Source organism: Nestor notabilis, unplaced genomic scaffold (assembly GCF_000696875.1).
Source record: "Nestor notabilis isolate BGI_N333 unplaced genomic scaffold, ASM69687v1 scaffold417, whole genome shotgun sequence".
Taxonomy (NCBI): Eukaryota; Metazoa; Chordata; class Aves; order Psittaciformes; family Psittacidae; genus Nestor; species Nestor notabilis.
In genome coordinates this window covers 1-19,081 of record NW_009936662.1, presented here as the reverse complement: position 1 = coordinate 19,081, position 19,081 = coordinate 1, and the positions used below count along the sequence as shown (strand labels likewise).

At 42.7% G+C, this 19,081-nt stretch overlaps 1 protein-coding gene across 1 annotated transcript; it reads left to right on the top strand.

Annotated features, from left to right (window-relative positions):
- Nucleotides 1-606: 606 nt before the first annotated feature.
- Nucleotides 607-10,901, top strand: FRRS1 (ferric-chelate reductase 1). Its single transcript, XM_010018434.1, has 15 exons — nucleotides 607-802; nucleotides 1,024-1,160; nucleotides 1,906-2,000; nucleotides 2,643-2,793; nucleotides 3,643-3,822; nucleotides 4,692-4,790; nucleotides 5,257-5,404; nucleotides 5,793-5,909; nucleotides 7,124-7,239; nucleotides 7,543-7,629; nucleotides 8,368-8,465; nucleotides 8,618-8,676; nucleotides 9,375-9,518; nucleotides 10,640-10,701; nucleotides 10,809-10,901. Exons 1-15 carry the CDS (start codon nucleotides 607-609, stop codon nucleotides 10,899-10,901), a joined length of 1,782 nt encoding a protein of 593 aa, XP_010016736.1.
- The last annotated feature ends 8,180 nt before the right edge of the window (nucleotides 10,902-19,081 follow it).

Here is a 19,081-nt window from a genome sequence, read left to right as displayed (position 1 = left end):
CTCTTTTGCACATATAAAATCTACTTCTGACATTTGACAACTTCAGTTTCCTTGCAGAAAGAGGAACTCGTTACCTGGGAACTGTTTGTCATATCTGAGGATTAGACACGAGTTGTGGAAACAAAGGGCAGTCTGTAATGATGTGTAATTTGGACCTATGATTAATAAAAGAGTGGGCTGTGTAGTTCCTCAGTACTGTGGACACTTACACAACCATGAAATGTTGTAAGATCCATCTGTCCTGTGCAGATGTTCAAGGGACTTGGATTATATTTTGTTTTGGGAGGGGCATAAGCAAAAGAAATTTAAGAAGTTATGTCAAAATGTATGGAGAGAAACAATCCACCCAGTGGATGGAGGGATCCATCTACTACTACCTGTACTCTTGGTGGCCTGAAACATCCTATGTGTGACCATTGCTGCAAAGTCTGGCAGTTACCAAAACCACACATCAGTGTGCAGCTGGGGGTGCTGTCTTCTCATGTGTGCTTTTTTTACACTTGTTTTTAACTTGTAGGGCTCAACTGACTCATCTGAAGATGAGTGGTGACCTGTAATGTAAGTGTTTATTGTATTTAATTGCCTCTAACTCTTTACTTTCTACAGATGGAGCTGCCGGGCCTTGCTTTTGCTTTTTGGATGCTTTTTTGTTTCTATGCATCTGCGGGTGGCTATCCAAATGGAAAAGTAAGAGAAGCCTGCACCAGCATGATACCCTGTCATGGTAGCTCTCCACAGCTGTCACCTGAGCACACCATTACAGTGAATGGGACTGAATTTAAACCAGGGGACAGCATAGAAGGTATGTGTCACTTATAGCTGAAGAGTTTAATTGTCTGTTCCTTTGTGTAGCTTGTCTTTACTCGGTTATGCTAGACATGTCTCAGCAGTTGAGTCTTGCTCAGGTGGTCCATTCAGCAGTCATTCAATACCTGTACTTGATCAATAGCTTGCTGCTGGTGGTTGAAATATTTCATTCTTCCTCTGGAGAATATTTCAGCTTAATTTTTCATCTGGTTTCAGTTCATCTGTCTGGACCAGTTTTTGAGGGCTTCTTCATCCAAGCCCGGGACGCAGAGCACCTGGAGAGCCCTGCACTTGGTTCTTTCATGTTAGCTGACCGGAGAGTGTCTCAGCTCCTGACGTGTGGCCGTACCAAGGTATGGTCTAGTGTCTTGAGGTGGGACATGGGGCACTGAGGTGTTTGTACCAGACCATGCCTGTAACAGGACAGAGCAGAGCTGTGCAGTCGTCTTTGAGCTCAGTGACATCCAACTAATGCATTCATCAGTGCTGTGAAGTGATGGGGGTGTCTGGGTTGTGCCCTTTGTGCTCCGAGGACTTCGCTCAGTGCTGTGTTGGATCTGTTTATCTTGTGCAAACAACTGTCTGATCCCAAGACTGCTTCTGGGGTCTGTCCTCTGGGATACTAGTTCGGCTCTGTACAGTCGTTGCACTGTCCCTTCATGCTCTTACTATCAAAAAAATGTTAGTGTTATCACACCACTACATCATAAATGCTGCAGGGACCTCTGTGTCATCTTAGAATCATAGAATGGTTTGGGTTGGAAAAGACCTTAAGATCATCCAGTTCCAACCCCCTGCCACAGACAGGGACACCTCACACTTGACCAGGTTGCTCCAAGCCCCATCCAGCCTGGCCTTGAACACTGCCACTGGAGTGTTCTGGATTGAAAGACCTCTAGTTGTTCATTTTAGCCTCATGGTTCCTTGGTATGGGTAAGTTTCAGTGGCAGGCTTGTCTGAGATGATAATGACTGTGGCTCTATGCAATGTAACAGTGCAGTGTCAGTTTAGGATTTAGTTATAGCCTGTGATGACTGTGTTATCTGAAATCTCCTTCCTGTGTATCCACTGTGTGAGTCTTGATCTGTGTGTTCTCAGAATTCAGCTGTCAGTCACACGAGTAAAGCGAAAAAGAAACACATCAAAGTTTATTGGATTGCTCCTGGAGATGCACCAAAACGGGTACAGTTTCTGTAAGTACATCTAGTATTAGTTCTAGTTGATTAAAATGCAAGTAAGTAAAGCTGTGCCATTGCTGTGTCAAGTATTGGCCAGCAACTGAGAAGTATCCTTGGACTAATGGCCTGAAAAGCGGACACCTCTTGCTTGTTGCAGAGTCTGCATTAATGCAGAGACTTGTGCTTTAGGGAAAACTTGGAGAGGATTGTTTTGATTTTTGTGAGGAGAGCAGAAGGGGATTGGGAGTCCCATTTCTTCACTGTTTCTAGTTAACTGCTCGTTTGTCATGTCTGTAACACACAGCATTAAGATTCTTTTTCTGTGCTGTACTTAATGAAGTGGTATGTACACCTTCCTGCTAGGTTTTGGGGAAATAATGGATAGAAGCTATACAGCTTTCTGAGACTGAAGAATTCATGCCTGTGGCAGAGAGCACTTATATCCAGCAGAGCATGCTGTCATATGTTTTAATACTGTTTTTCCACTGAGATTTCAGATATTTTCCTACTTTAATCCTTAATATGGTAGAGGCCTGCCTAAAGATGGGGGTTTTCCAGTAAGTTGTACAAACTATAGCTTTTCCTTTTTCCCTTTTTCTTTAAGTAACAGTCAGTTGTTGATGTACAGAATGACTCTGTGTGCGGTTTGCTTTTAAGAGCCACAGTTGTGAAGAAATACAAGACCTTCTGGGTGAAGATTCCTGGTCCCATTGTTTCTCAGCCTAATGCATTGTCCCCAACAACACCCTTGCATGCAACATCAGAGGCTATATCAACTTCACACCCTGTTTCCTACCTATCAAAACCAGTAAGTAATTATAAGCCGAAATCATGCTATTTTTAATGCTTGTGATCAATGTTGTTTAATGAAACCACATTGAGAAAGCCTATTGACAGAAAGGGAGAGGTGATGGGTGAGTAACTTAGGTATTAGAGACTAAGGGCATAGACAGCTATCCCCTCGTGTTAGTGGAGTTGCCTGAACTTGTGTAGGTTAAATGTCATGCCACACAGGGCTCAGAAGGTCGATAGAACACTTAGAACTAAATGGTCAGAAAATATTGTGCATACCTGGGAGGAGAAATGGGAAGAGACTTAACCTGGTTTTAACTAGTAACTTCCTACTTAGTAACTGCAGGCTCTGAAACTTCCTTCTGTGAGTTCATCTTTGTTACTGATTTCTGATACTGATTTCCATTATTGATTCTTGAATGAATTGAGCAAGCATCACTGTCTGATCCACAATAAACATGACTTTTAATCCATGTATTTTCTCCTTGTATATCAGTGGAGTTCCTGCTTTAAAAAGGAAACAAAAAGCTGGTCTCTTCTCCCTCATCTACAGCTGCTATTACTTCTCTAAAAATTAAACCCAAGGGAGTTTCTCTCAAGTTTTTCTTTTCTTTTCAAAGTTACTCTATCATAATGTCTTTAAAGTGAAAATTCAGCTTGAGTCGAAGTACAGCTTGGAACCCACCAGTGTTTCATTTAGTGGTCCTGGGGTAATTGTAGGGGTGGGTTAAGAGATTGGTATGTAGGCAAAGATGTCATTTCTTTGCTGTTCCTCGTATGCTTTCTTCTAGAATGGGGTAGGAAGGGAGGAAGAAGAGGGGAAACTCTTATTGCTTATGACTTGTTTGTTTGCTTGATTATCTAGTTTAATGCATCAGGTTGTGGAAGGACCAAGTTCTGCATTAGGAACCCTTCACACTGTGATCCTGAAAGTGCTTCCTGTTTTTTTCTATCCTTCCAACAAGAGAGGAGCTCAGTATTTATTGAAATGAGTGGTCCAAGTGAAGGATACTTAGCATTTGCGTTGTCCCATGACCAGTGGATGGTGAGTGTCCTGTTCCACTTCAGTTGCTTTTGTGGTCTCACTAAAGTTGGAATGGTACTTTAGCAAAACATGCATGTAGAAAACTGAAATGCTGCTAGGTGTCACACTGACTGATTTCTCTTTCATAGTGCTGAAGCACAGGTTGCCTTCTATAGGTGGGTATTCAGTTTTGGCTACTATCTGCAGTAGAATTGCCCTGTGGATATCTGTGTTAGCAGAATCCAACCTGTCTGATTGCACCATAGCTGACTGGGACCTAACCAAAACCCCTCGCCTGTCAGAAGCTGAGTTGCTATGCTTTCTGAAACCCGTTTGCATTTCATTGTTTGTGCAGGAGTGACTCCATTCAGTCTTAAAGAGTGTTTAGAGATCCTTTTTCCTGTTTGATGTTAAGGGATGATGCTTTTGACAAATGCATAATCCATAAATTAACTGTTATACAAAGCAGATGCTGTTTATATTCACGTCCATAGTGCAGGACCACTTGGTTCTTAGCTGTAAAGGCAAAGCATTGTTATGAGGAAACCCCACTTTTAACTGAACAGCGTTCTAAAATGGCATCAGTGTCCACCTCTGCCATGTCTGCTTAATTTAGTGAACTATAAATAATTAAAGAAACTTCTGATAATATGGTTGTTACCATGTTGGGGCGGGGGGGAAGAGTCTGTATCGTGCCTAACTATGGGTCATCTGTTTGACTTCATGTGATTCCTGTTAAAGCTGGTGTTTGAAAGCTGGGAGGTAATGGCTTGACAGCTAGAGAAGTCTGTCTTGGGTCTTGTTGCATATGTTAGATCAAAGAGGCTCTGGAGACTGCCAGTAGTGGTTTTTATTGGGCTATAAATACCTTTCTCCTTTAAACTCTCCAGGGTGGTGATGATGCGTATCTGTGTGTTGGTGAGGACCACCGCGTTCACACCGTCACTGCCTATCTGAAGGGACGAAGTCCTCCTGTTTTGGATTCAGAGGTACATTTGAAAACAACTAAGACACTTCCACCAGTGTAGGTCTGAAGTAATGAATGATGTGCTGCTCTTTTGTGCTTTTATTTTGCACAGCAGCTACTAATAGTAAAGTGGATCCATAACTCTTTAAGGTGGGACTGATTGGGCACTTACTTCCTAGGAAATGTTACCTTTGGAATTAAAAATAAGTGGGGGGGGCCTTACTCAACTGAGGAACTTTGTACCTTATTACTCTGTCCCTTTGCTAAGACTGCAGTTGCAATTGGTGGTAATAAGTCCAACCCTTATGTTGCTGTGTTAACTTCCTGACATACCTTCTGAGTAGGTATGCAAGAGATTTTTACACACCCCCTCTGCCCCAATCATTGGTGTTCTTTCTTGGTGCTTTGCTTGTCTTTTGGTTACTTTTTAAGTCGATTACTCTGCCATTCTGAAAAGACTGGGTTATTGAATGTCTCCTGTTTCACAGAATGCTCTTGAGGATGTGTCATGGAGGCTTGTGGATGGTCTTCTTCAATGTTCTTTCAGAAGAAGTATTCGTCTCCCTGCTTACAAAGGGAGGTTTAATCTGGATGCCAGTTACTACATCTTTCTGGCAGATGGGGAAGCTAGTGAAGGTAAACTTGCCTTAGATATGGTTGCCCCTCTTTGAACAGCTGTACATGAGTTAGTAACCCTTATGTAAGAGGTGGTGTGGCTGAGCGTTGGTATCGGAACTAAGGTTTCCAAGTTTGAGGCACTTAGTCCAGTCATCTTTACTGTCTCACTGGATCTTGGGTTTGCTTTTGGAAGTTACAGTAAACTTACATATATGTGTTGTCTGTCCACTTGATGCTAGGAACTGATAGCTGCTTGAGAGCTGGCCACATCCTCTTAAAATGGAGACTAACATCTGAAATGGGGACATCATCTTCACGTCTTGTGCCTGTAGTGGAGAAAGCTGTTAACTGTAGAGGGGTGAGCTGGTTCTTGCACATAAATAAACCACTTTATGCCACTACTTAGGTGGAGTAATACACAAACATCATCATCAGCCTCTGATCACCAATGGAATATACAATGTCACAGGCCTTCCTCAGGATATTGGAGGTTCCCGGTCTCCACGACTTATCAAGGCTCATGGTAAGCTGCAACTTCTAGTTTTGTCTTCCAGTTCCAGACTTGCTGAGGCTGAAGAGTTGTTTTCCTCATTATTGCAGAGTAGGTATTTCCTCGTCTTTCTGACACTCATGTTCATATATGCTGTTGGCTAGCAAGATGTGAGACTGCAAAGTGAAAGTTATTAATAGACTTTCTTTTCAAGAACAGCATTTCTGGAGAAGAAGTTTCTTCTTGTCCAGGAAAATGAACCTGTATTTTCCTTTTCTCTTAAATTTATAATCACAGCATCACAGGATCGTTAGTGCTGGAAGGGCCCTCTGGAGATCACCCAGTCCAACCCCTGCCAAGGCAGGGCCATCCAGCGCAGGGCACACACACAGGGACGTGTCCAGGTGGGTTTGGGATGTTTCCATAGAGGGAGACTCCACAACCCTCCTGGGCAGCCTGTGCCAGGGCTCTGACACCATAGAGAAGTGCCAGGGCTCTGCCACCCTCACATAGAGAAGTTCTTCCTCATGTTGAGGTGACACTTGTTGTGTGTTAGTTTATGGCCGTTGCTCCTCGTGCTGTTGCAGGGCACCACTGAAAAGAGTCTGGCCCCATCCTCCTGGCACCTCCTTTGTGGTATTGATCTGTATTGATGAGATCCCTCTCAGTCTGCTCTTCTCTAGGCTAAACAGGCCCAGCTCACACCTCCCCAGTCTCTCCTCATCAGAGAGATTTCTGTTTTACCTTTTTCTCTCTCGTTTAATTTTTCCTAGTTATGTTATTGGCTTAATTCTATTTGAAATGAGAAACCCCTCAACTGATGGTCCAGAGCCATCGAGGTTAATGAGAACATTTTCTGTCACAGTACTGGGCTTTAAAGCTGGCCTGTGGGAGAACTGTCACCCACTGCTTGTCAAACAAGTTGTGAGAACTGTCACCTTGCATTCCCTGATGTCTAAGTTGGTGACAGAACAGGCTTATCTCTCACCAGTATGTACTGATTGTACTGGGGCATACGAAACGTGGGGCAGCCAGAGCTGCTCTGTTGTGCTGTGTGGGCATAATATGATTATCTTCTCTATGGAATGTTTCTTCCCCTTAGCAAGATAAATGCTATAAAGCTGTAGTCTGAACCAGGTGATTAAAACTTACTGCTGGTGAATTCTGACCACATATGTACAGACTAAACTGTTCTGCAGACTTTACAGCTAATTTACCTTTCCCTTGTGGTTGTTTCCTGTTTTCAGGAGCACTGATGTTCATTGCTTGGATTACCACAGTTAGTATTGGTGTCATTGTTGCACGATTCTTCAAACCTGTCTGGTCTCATTCATTTCTGTTTGGAAAGGAGGTGTGGTTTCAGGTGGGCAAAATCTCCCCCTATGTCTAGCTGTATTTTCTAGCTTTATTTTAAGCAGATCTATAAACCTACTGGATCCAAGAAACAGGAGATTAAACTTGATGTGATTTTTTTATCTTACAAAACGGAACAATTACAAATCAGAAGTTCACCTACTTTACTAGTAAAAGCAAAGTCTACAGAGGCCACTAGGAAGGTCTTTAACTGTAGTTACACTGTTAAGTGTGACTGTAGTACACTTAAGTGTACTTTAATGGTATATTAAGCAAGCTGTAATGTTTCTGAAAGCAAACTTAACTTTTCTAGGTGCATCGTATGCTTATGTTGACCACAGTCATGCTCACAAGCATTTCTTTTGTGTTGCCTTTTATATACCGAGGAGGTTGGAGCCAAGTAAGTGTGTGCTTTTGTTTTGTTTGTTGACTCAGATGTAAAGGGTGGACCAAATGAATGAGAAGGAGGTTCACTGATGACCGACATGTTACTTGAGTTTGGGAGGGGGTGAGAATGGGATGGCTAACTTAGTGATGTAGCAAGCCTGCTGGGAGTAAGTGTTGTGATGAACTAAGACTTGAGTAGCTGTATCTGATGATTAAGCTTAGGCTGGAAAATCTGATAGAGATTGTATACCTGTTGCTGGCACCTCTATAGTAGTTGGTGTGAGGTGATATCAGCAGTTGGAAAGCACAGAGAGTATCTGAATTAAAGGTGGGGGAATGTGGTCACAGGTATGAGGTAGAGCTGGTGAAACTGAATACGATGGTTTGGGTTAAGGTCAGAACAGACAGGGTGGGACAGATGATGAGATGGGGCTCTCCTGAAGGCACAGGATTGAGGATTAAGAGCTTGGAGCATGGCTTCTACAGTCATTTTGCTCTCTGCTCTTCAGATGGTAGAACTTCTCAATACACACAAAAGTGGGACAAACTCTGGGCAGACTTACTGGTGTCTCATGCTGCCAAGGAGTACAATCTCCATCCAGCTGCAGGACACCTGACTGTGTTCTGTGCCTCTGCCAGTTTAAACACACTGTAGCTTACTAATACTAGCATAAATAAAATGATCAACTTTTGGTGTTTCTTCTATATCTTTATGTAGATGTGTTATTAAAGACAAGTGTCCTGTGTTTAGCAAGCAGGTTTTCATCCCTATCTCGGCTGTACTGTGATGGCACTGGCAATCTTTCAACCACTTATGGCAGGGTTCAGACCATCTCGTCATGCACCAAGGTACTCACAACTAACTCTGTAACTTACAGCTACAGGAATTAAATACTCTTGTTCCTTTGAACATCCTTTTTACATTGAAAAGATGTCTTTAAAGTATTTTTACCCCTACCCCCAGCGATGTAATCAATAAAATGCTTTTCATTGCTTTGTAGGAGGCAATTGTTTAACTGGTTTCACTGGAGTACTGGTACAGCAGCTAGAATACTAGCTGGTGAGTAGGACTAATAGTTGTAACTACTTTTAAAGTGATTTAAAGGAACTTTATTCATTGTCTGGGCTGTTGCTCATGTAAAATACCTACGGACAGCCAGTTGAGGCATCTCTGAAGACTCTTTTTCCTGCTGGCCATGTTCTGTGTGAGGTTGAAGTGGCGGTGAGGTACAGCTTTAGGGAGAAGTGACTGTGTAAAACCAAAGAGATTCCAAACAAATCTGTGATCTCTGTAGTGAGGGCCTGTCCTTACCTTGAGTAGTTTGTTTGTCTTGGAAGACTTGGGGATAGTGTCCTTACAGTTCAGCCTTACATAATGGGAGAAGGGAAACTCACAGGACCAGCAGCTGAGCTTAATTCTGTTAATAGTGACAAGTTTCCACAGGCACCTTAAGCACAAATGTTGTGGTGATTGTGGTCTTGTAGAGTCACAACTGCTCGTGTTTGTGTGACTGGGATGTGATAGGGCACTGAGCAGGATGAAAACTATCTTGGCTTTCTCCTTTTCTCCCTGCCTTCCCCTTCCCTCATTGCCAGAAGAATAAAAGCTTTTAGATACATGAGGCACATGGATTCCTTTAACCTCATTCCCCAGGCAGTTCATGGGAAATCCATTGCCAAAGGTGTTGAGAGCGTAGCATTTTTAATTACCCTGACACAGCAGGTTTGGTGTCTCTTTACCTTGTTTTTACTTGCTAGTGGTGACTATGTTCTTGGGAATGGACCTACCAGCACTTGACCTGCCTGACCCCTGGGACACCTATACAATGATTGCTTTTGTAACTTGGCACGTTGGCACTGATGTTCTTCTGGAAATACACAGCTACTGTCTCATACGCAAAGGTACAAACCAGCTGAAACCCCGCGTGTTACCTGAGGATTGTGCAAACAGTGTAGTGGTGTGGACTGAATTTCGGGTGTTCTTTGGCCTCTAACTTGGAAGCTGGGAAGGGCATAACCTTGAGTAATAGTGTCGTGTCTTCTGTACAAACCAATATGGGAGTAAACCAGGCTTTAAGACCCAAGTGTTCCAGAAAAGATGGTTTTGTTCCATTTTAAATAGCAGCCTCATTTCTCAAACCCCAGCTGAGAGGGGCAGACTGAAATGCATGAGTATTTTCCAAGAATCTATTACTGTTTGCCATGATTTTGATCCCAGGTGGGTAGGTAAAGTCCAGGTTAGGTCATGCAGATGCAGTCTGTGTTCTGTTGTGCCAGATCGCCGGTATGAATGGCTCTATTGCATGAGCAAAATGATCAGAAACCGGAGCACAAATGCTATTTCAGTGAGCAAGGGAATGAAGGTGAAATCCTGACTCCAATGCACCAGTCTAGAGGCTGGCAGTAACTTCACTGGGAATTCTTAGCTTCAGTGGCTGGTGTCACTGAGAGGAGGTGACTACGCACATGTAGATAATCTGTGTCTCGGGCAGAGATGAGACATCTGCAGAATTGAAGAGCATGATTAGTTAAGAGGCTGTGTAAGGTGGCAGGTAGAGGAGGAGTGGTTATAAAAGATGTGAATTTAAATTCAACTGCAGTAATTACTTCCTAGAAATAGAGAAATAAACCTGAAATGTTTGAACAGTGAAGGTTCTCATGTTGGCTAATGGAAAAATGCTCCTTAATGAAATCTAGTTACCTTGAATTGAAAGGGAAAAGGGTTTAGAGCAAACAAATACCTTGTTCAGCTCCAAACTCGGTGTTTTGTTGGTTCACTCTAGCAGAAGAGCCAAACTATTTTGCCATTTCTATGTCCAGAAGTTACTTTTCGTAAGTCAGCTCTGGAACAATTTTTGACTTGTGCTGTGAGCATGATAATACAGGTCATGAAATGCCAAGTGAGACTTCCAAGTGCTTTTCATATTTGATGCTTTATAAGACTTAGTCACAAGATCTAGACTTCTGCAGTATAAAAATGGGCCCCCTCCTCCCTCTGACTTGGTTTTTCTTCCCACTAACAGTTGAAGTGATAGAGTATGACAGAGTACAGATACTGCAGTCACTCACATCTGCAGAAGCAGAGGTAAGTCACAAGGTTGTGAACAACTACTACAAATGGAGTGATTTGGTTTTGTTCAAACAGATAAAAAGACTGACTCTTTCGTGTTGTGGGTTTTCCTTCTCTTGCAGGGTCGTCTGTTTAAACAGATTGTGTTAACCATCTATGTCTGTGGAAATATAGTATTCCTCATTACCTTTCTGGCAGCAATCAACCAAATCTGAGAGAAGTCAGTGAGAATTTTGTGATGAAATCTTGTGCAGTTGAATTTAAACCTGCAAGGGATGCTTTCTGTTATACCTCTTCCTCAACACCTCCTTGAATATGCAACTGAAGAATAGCAGCACGTGTGTCATGCTTGGTGTCAGGAAGAAACTGAATTCCAGTCTATGGAAGGATGCTGCAGTCCTACAAAGCTGTGTTCTGATGGGACTTTTAATGGGAGGCTTTGCCTGAGTAAGGAATGAAGTCTCTGTTTTTAAGTGCAGTAATTGAACTTGATTGGAGCTTATAGGTTAAGACAACTGAGAATATGCTGAAAATGCTATTTTGTTACAGTTCCCTAAACCTTTTGTGAATATTATTGGGAAAACTGAAAAGATTGATCTGGAATCTACCACAACTGTTCACTTTACTGTGTTTAATGGCATGTGAGGTGGCAACTTTCTGCTCATGACAGTTTTGTGCATTAAAAACAAACCAACCAAGCACCAGCTTGGTGGAAAACTCTCACATGCAGGCTGATGCATGAGCTAATGCTGTTGTCTATCGTTGCAGTAAAAGGCAAAAAGCATTCTCTCTGCTCTAAGAGCAGCACACTTACACAAGCATGAGTTTGGGAACTTCAGTCCTCTAGTAAAAGCACTCTTTGCCTCACTCAGGAGACTGTTTGTCCCATTCCCCTCAGTGCTTCTAAACTATGAAGAGAAAACGTGTCTGGGTGTAAGTGCATTAAAACCAGTTGTGTTTATCCAAAACTCAAGCAGGAAGAACTGATCTGCTGTGTGTGGATTTCTGTGTTTTGCTGCCTTTGGTTGCTTGTGGCTTCTGAATTATTTTTCTCTGTGGATAATATGGATTTATGCCACTTTATCCTTAAACGGGAGTGAAAATATTCACTTAGGAATGTTGTATTTGTGCTGCTGAGTGGGCTAGGAGTTTGGCTTCAGGAAAAGCAGCTTCTGTTAATGTTAAGTGCGAGTCCTTTGTGCTGGCATGTCTAGGAGACAGACCCGTCTTGTAAGAAAATGGGATATTTAGTCAACACAAGATCTACCTAAATATATGACCTAGGTACAGGGAATGGAAAGAGACTCTAGTTTAACTTCTCTGCTTACTAAAGCTGTTTATTTCTGTCTTCCTCCATCTCCCCAAATCCACAGTGTATCCTGCTGCAGGAACGAGCCCTACTCAGAAAGCTACACCTTGGTTTGTAGTCAGTGATCTCTTTTTTTGGCTGCTTAAGTAACTAACTGGTTTAGCCAAAAGGGCATTTGTAGAGCTGGGTCTGATCTATTGGCAGCAGACTGCAGGTGAGTGTAAGTTGAATCATCCCCCTTCTTCCTGGAAGCTGCTTGTGTGCAGCTTGGGAAAGGGGGATTATGAAGAAACATGGCAAACCCCAGGCCGAGGGGCAAAAAGCATATGGCTACTTGTGTGGCTTGTGGTTTGTTTCTTTGCAGAGAACTCTGATCTCAAAAGGCTGGGAATCACAGGCCCATCTAATGCTCAAGTTTTGGGGGACTTTTGTTTCTTGTATACACTGAGTTTATAGATGAAAATCTCTCAAGCCAGGCATGATGGCTTTTTAATTAAAGGCAATGCTGGATTCTTTGTGTAATACAATAGCTGTGTTGTGTGTTGTTTTCATTTGCACGTGACAATGAACATGGGGGGTTTTAAAACCTGAATGTAAATGTCTTAAAGTTTTTGTCCCTTTTAGTAACATGGAAAACCTGTCAAATAGAAACTAGAAAAGCAGCAAAATGGATTGTCTGCTTTCTTTGGAGGTGTTTTATTAATTAAAACTATCTAAATACTTCCTGGAAAAACTCGTATTGAAACTGAATGTTAAAATGGTTTTGCCCCATAATGCAAATGTCCTCAGGAAGACAAAGAATTCCTTTTACCACATCTAATTCAGCTTAAAAGTTTGCACAGTGGTCAGTTGCTCTGAATAACCTGTTCCTTCCCAGTGCTGGCAGTATTGTGTGGTGTAGCTAGTTTGTGTCATGTCTGTTCACAGCACCTCCTCCTGCATGACTAGCAAGGGGAAGCAGTGTCATCATATTCCAGTGTCTCCCAAACTTTCTGCTATACTCCTTTGGATAAAAGAAAAAGGAAGTCGTCTATGGCAGGAAGGTCGGAGACAAGCAGTTTGGTTCTAGAGATGCTGGTCGCTGCTGTGTTTGACTCCATTTTCTCCAATGATACTGTATAGAGAAATTCCAGTGCCTTGCTTATAAAAGAATCCCACTGAAGTCAAGAAAACTTCTTCACAAGAAGAGCTGAGAAGGTTTTGGTGTTCTCTCCCTCTCACCTTAAACTTGTGATGACAAATCAACATTGGCATGTTTCTGTTCGGGTTCTTCTAGCCAGGTGAACGCTCCCAGTCAAGTAGAAACTTGTGCTCAGACTCACAAGCAGCTTATTGTTTTGATTGAGTTGTTAGGTGCAGGCTCAAAATACTGGTCATCTAAGCTTGACCTAACTACAAACCATGTTTATTGCCTGTGTTTTGAATGAAAACTGAAGCAAGTAGCTCAGTTGCAATGGAATTCACTGCTACTTTGACATGAGATATGTTGCTAGCTGACATGCGGGCTGCAGAAGGACTTAAAGTGTGCTTTGTTTCTCCTCCTTACACTGAACTTTACACTGTTCTCTCTTTTGTCAAAACCCAGGAGATGGAGACTTCATTTTCAGTGGAGTAGTGTCCATGGTTTTCCTTTACCCCGGTTTGGGAAGGCTGGGAGAGGCTGCCTGCCTCTTTTCCATCACGGTCTGTGACACTACGTGGCGCTCTTGGTCAGGTAACAGCAGTTGTATTTTGCTTGCTCCCTTTAATCTGGCAGGGAGAGGTTGAGACATGTGAAGGGTGTCTGAAACGGGAGGTGTTCCTGGATGAACTGATTGGGAAAATTCTTAAGCTTTATTAAGAAACTCTGTCTTTAAATTCAAGCTGGTTCATACAAGTAGATATGATGAAATGGGTGTTTGCTTGATCTCTATGCTGAAGCTTGGGCAGCTATGGCCTGTTTTCCTTTGTGGTGTGGGTAAACTGTGCTCTCTGTGGGTACATCCCTTTCCAAAAAGCTAAGATGAATGCCAGTCACTGAGGGAAAACTGCAGGCTGCTGCACTTCAATGCAGAAGTTAACATCTTGGTGCATTTCACCCCTTTGGTGCAGGCTGAAGTAAGAAAGGCTCCAAGTGGACAGAAGGGTGGTTGACAGGGGTGGTCTGCTGGTCATTCTGAGGAATTCTCTGCTTACATCAATCTCATTACAGGGGCATGTGTGAAGGGCAGTGCTGTTGCATTCACTTACCTGAGGAAGTGGCACAGCAGAATGGGCACAGGAAAATTGCCTCCGAACACCCCTGGTACCATCAGTTTTGGCTTATACCTGAGCTAATTCAACCGCTCTATAGCTTCGTGTCATCTTTGCGCTGTGAAAAAGTGACTTCACGTGTTGTAAGCCACAAAAGCTGAACGTCTGCATCCCACTGAACCAGGTATCTGTGACACTCATGCTGGACAAATGGTACTGCGCTAAGAATGACTCCAGGTTTGGCTTTGTTTCGGACATTCTTGTCTTGCTGGACCGTAGAAATCATGTGGCTTTAGCAATGAACTGGAATTTTGCATGGCACCCATAGAGACATGTGAGAAAGATGATTTGCCTTTTCAGAAACCTGTTCTTGTCTCCTCATACAGAGCTTCACAAGCAAGGAAAGCTCTGGGGCTGCAGCACTCGGCTGATGAACATCTCTGCTTCCCGGGTCTTCTCTAATGAGTTCTAAAGCTCTCTTCATTTGCATGGCTTCTGAGCATGGAGTTGGCATTTTCTGAGGACTATCTAAAATAATGCCAAGGTACTTTGCTTTCCAGCCAAGGGGTCTGTAGCACCAACTTAACTCCTTGTGCTGTGGAGGGTTTGGGTTAGTTCTGTTTGTTTTACATTACTTTTCATGTACTGGTACCAAATATCACCTGTAGATTTACTACACATTCACCAGGGTAAAGCTTCTCTTCAGTCTCCTTTCTTTTTAAGCTACTTTGATTAATACTGTGTTGGCAGCAGCATTTTTGTCCCCTTTTCCACCTCATTTAAGTTCTAGAGCACAGATTATTGGGGAAGGCAGGGGATGAGCATCCACAGCCACTGTTACAAAACCTGCTTGTGACTCCTTGGTATCACTTTCCTAGTCTCTCACTTTTGGGTATATGCTTTTAAGGACCTCTTGAGAATACATAAACCAAATAACAGAAGGAACATGAGAGAAAATAACCTACTATAACAAAACCCCACCAGGATAGACACAGAGAAAGTGTGATGATCCAGTTATATTTATTTGGTTTATCTACTATTCCACTCTTCAGGTAACCTTCTCTGACAAGTCCTGAAATTGGAGGTTTTTACCCACTTCAGACTGGGAGCCACCAACTACTCAGAGGCTACACATCAGCTGATTCCTACCATCCTGCCTCAGTATGAGGTAGTAGCTTTAGTTTCCTGCTTTAAAACGAGGAAGACCAGTGTATTTGAGTCAGCTGGAGTAGGATAACACAACCTGAGCTTTAGCTGTTTAGTGATTCCAACCAGGCTAAGACCCATCATACTGATTTGAAAAGAAGGATGTAGTGCTCAGAGGCACTTTTCCCCCACCCCCCAAGAACTGTGTACTGGAAAAACCCAAACTGCATGTATTTCTCTAGGTGTAACTGTACCTTATGGCTGCTTTTAGGGCCCTAAGCTCCTCCACAGAAGGGTGGCTGGACTGTGCAGCTCTAGAAGGCAGCTACAGATTTAAATTGACTTCTTTGGTGGTTTAGTTTCTTTCTGTGTCACTTAAGGAATGCTTTAAATCTTGGCCAAGGTGATATGCTTGGAAACCAGGTTTTATATTTGTGTTTCTTCCTGCTCCTACCTCTCATGCTTAGTTTTTTATTAACCATTGCTTTTACCAGCAAAATGGCATTTCCCATCACAATTGGGTAGATCAAACTTGGAAGTGAATCAATGTCCTGTGAAGTTCCTCGGAGATGGGTGTTTATCTGCTTTATGTATATAGCAACAGCGTATTCCTGATTGTGGGAACAGGTATGAACATGTCTTCATACTTGGATATACACTGCGTTTATGGTCTTGGGTAACTCTCCACTACTTACAGTGAAATCCAGGGTGTGATTTGGGTGTATGTGGCAGTTGGTCAGAAAAGTCTGTTCAAGTCCATTGGGTTATGCAGAGGGCAAAATAACCCAGGTGCATAAAAGAGAGGAGCAAAGCAAGCATTCTGATCCAAAAAAGGTGTGCTGCAGAAACTCTTCTTAGCTTTATTCTGCTTTGAGTAGCAAACGTTACTTCCATGTCATTACAGCTGTTAAATCACCTTTTTCCCCAGCTTTGCCATCCTCATCCTCAGAGCTGGAAAAAGAAAACAAAGCCATTGGGTTTTCAGACTAACTTCCTCTTCCTGATGCTTAATCTTTAGATAGAAAAATGAATTACACGTACCTCCGGTGATTAATCCAGCAGAATAAGCATTGGTTTAGTGTTACAGAGAGAAATTGGTAGAAGGTATTAGTTCTGGTAAGTTTTGCAAATAGAAGTATATTAAGAAATATTAAGAAATGGCTCTAGTATGACTATTTGAAGATTAGCACAGCTTTTCTAACTGTTCCCTTCCCTAATGCGCTGCAGACAGCGGGTATTGTCCTTGCCTGATGCAAAGGATGCATGAATAATTAAACAAACTCTTTGTTTAATCCAAACTCCTCAGTGGGAGCTGTAACTGTTTGGAAGCCTTTTTTCTTTTGTGTTGATGTTCACAGACAACGTTCCTGTCCTCCTGGTGTAGTGAGTCAGTGTTAGTCATATTCCTATGCTTTAAGTCTGACGGAGTGACTTACTGCCTGTATAAACCTCAGCGTGGCTATTGTCTGTAACGGGGGAGAATGTGGGTTAGTCTGAGAGTGACAGTGGAGGGCAGAGGATGAAATGTTAAGGTTATTTTTAGAACAGCAATAGAAGGTTGCTGTTTGATATGTAAGAGCCCCCCCCCACCACACGGTTGATCTGCGAATCCTCTCCAGCCCTCTGACCTCTTAGTTTGAAGAGTCACCCGAAATAGCATCTCTCATCCCTTCACCCTGCACATGTCCCTGTACTGAGGGACAGGGGCATCAAAGCAGCTGTTTGCTTGATTTATGCATGTCAGCAAGTGCCCGACTGGAGCTATGTTTGAATGCTGAAGTTGTTGCAAATCACAGAAGCATCTGAGTGTAACTGTATCACAGGGCCACTGACGTTAAGCTTAGCTCTTACAAAGACCCTGTGTACTGCCTGCAGACCAGGGACTTCTGAAGGATTCAAGTCCTGCTTGTGGTTTGGGAGAACAATCAGTCTGATGCTTTCCTGAGAGCCATTGGTCCCTTTTTGCCTTGCTCTGTGCTTCCCAGAAACGAGGTGTGTGTGAATCTTCCTTGACAATAAAGCTTTTTTGCCCGTTATTCTTTGACACAAACGTGTGTTTTTGAAGGTTACACGGCTTCCGGTGGAAAGGACCTGCCAAAAGCCTTGGACCTTCAAGCCCTATGAGAGTCTCTTCCACACTGTTAGTAGGTTTTACTGCGTGTTCAGCTTCAGTTTTTCCTTGCCTATTCATTCCCTTATGTCTAGCCTTTGTTACCCCCCAAGGACTTTTAATTTCCCTAATGAGTATTGAATCTTCAAAGCGCACTGACTGAAATTTAAAGAGGAAAATAAGCTCTAATAGTGGTGTCCTAGGTACATAGCACTGTCATCCTTCTCTCTCTATGGTTTTCCTGAGGGCACATACTTGGAGATACTGGTCTTGCAACAAGCCTATAGAGAAGGGAGAATTGCTTCTATATGGAAGGAGGTAAGTCCTATGTTTCTATCAGTTTGGGGACATGCTGAAGTTCCTAGTTTAATCTGCTGTTTCTCTGTGTAGATTGGCACATTGGACAATTCCTTTGCCTCCTAGTTGTCCTTGGCCATCACTAACTTGTTCAGTAACTTGCTTTGAAGGTTCATTTCTTCCCTAAAGCAAGATTGCTACATAAGGGATCATCTTCCTGGTCTGTCCTATGCTTCCTTCTTTTCCATTCTCTTTAATGCCTCTTTAATGTTCAAATGCTGCAATTGTCTCCTAAAGCTTTCATTTCAGAGAGGGTTATTTTTGCTGCTGTTCTAGTAATGAATGGTGAGGAACCAAACCCAGTTTTGACTCCCCTTTCTTCACTGGTGGCAGTAAGGGTGAACCTCCTGGGCTGGACTAGTGGCTGCCTTTGAAAACGATTTATTTCCCTAAGAAACAACTCTGTGTAATACATTGTTGTGGGTTTAAGAGGCTTTCCTTGTTTTGTTTCCTTTTTAGAAGTCGCAGTAGGATTAAAGGACTGCTGGGGAAAAATTGAGTCACTTCCTGGCTTTTTCCACTGAGCAAAATGTCCCAGGGAGTGACAATAAATAGGTGGAGAGGTAAAGAGGAATATGGCTTAGTTCCAGATTCTCCTGGGCACTGAAGAACACTCACTTGGAAGCAGTGCTGACTGTTGGGGTGTCTTTTTCAGGCAGTTGCCAAACTCTTTAATATAATTTGTTTTTAATTTAATTGGGACCAGTTTTTTCCTAGAGGGCCCATTATTTCTTTATTTTATAATGGGGCAATTTTTTCCATGGTAGAACAGTTGTAATGAAATGGGTAAGACCCCAATACAGATTCTCAAATGTCTTTGCTAGGTTTACACTTCCCTCCCTCCCCTGAAAGTCAGCATTTGTTTTCTACTACTAACCCCAGAAGAGGGAGAACCCAATTGTTTAGAGGGTGCCTATGAGGGGCAGGGGAAAATGAAGGTATTTCAGATGCTTCTTTCAGGAGATAAAAATAAGCAAAGATTGTTAGATGTGAAAGCTCCAACCCTGGCAGTGTTCAAGGCCAGGTTGGACAGAGCCTTGGGTGGCGTGGTCTAGTGTGAGGAATTGGTACTTGAGGGAAGCAAGTAGGTGATGCAGTGGCCACCATCTCTCCTGGCTTTCCCTGTACTGTAAAGAAATGCTGGGCTGCCAACGGAGCTTTAGGCAGGGCCCAAACTTACTTTTTTGCTGCTAAAATGTAAAATTGGTCAGAATATAGAATTAGAATATAGAATATATATA

Bases quoted from the DNA above. Each gene is read 5' to 3' on its own strand.
- FRRS1 (XM_010018434.1), top strand. From the start codon at position 607: ATGGAGCTGCCGGGCCTTGCTTTTGCTTTTTGGATGCTTTTTTGTTTC. The intron at 5,405-5,792 runs GTAAACTTGCCT...GCCACTACTTAG, and splicing joins AGATGGGGAAGCTAGTGAAG to GTGGAGTAATACACAAACAT. The intron at 7,240-7,542 runs GTGGGCAAAATC...TAACTTTTCTAG, and splicing joins GAAAGGAGGTGTGGTTTCAG to GTGCATCGTATGCTTATGTT.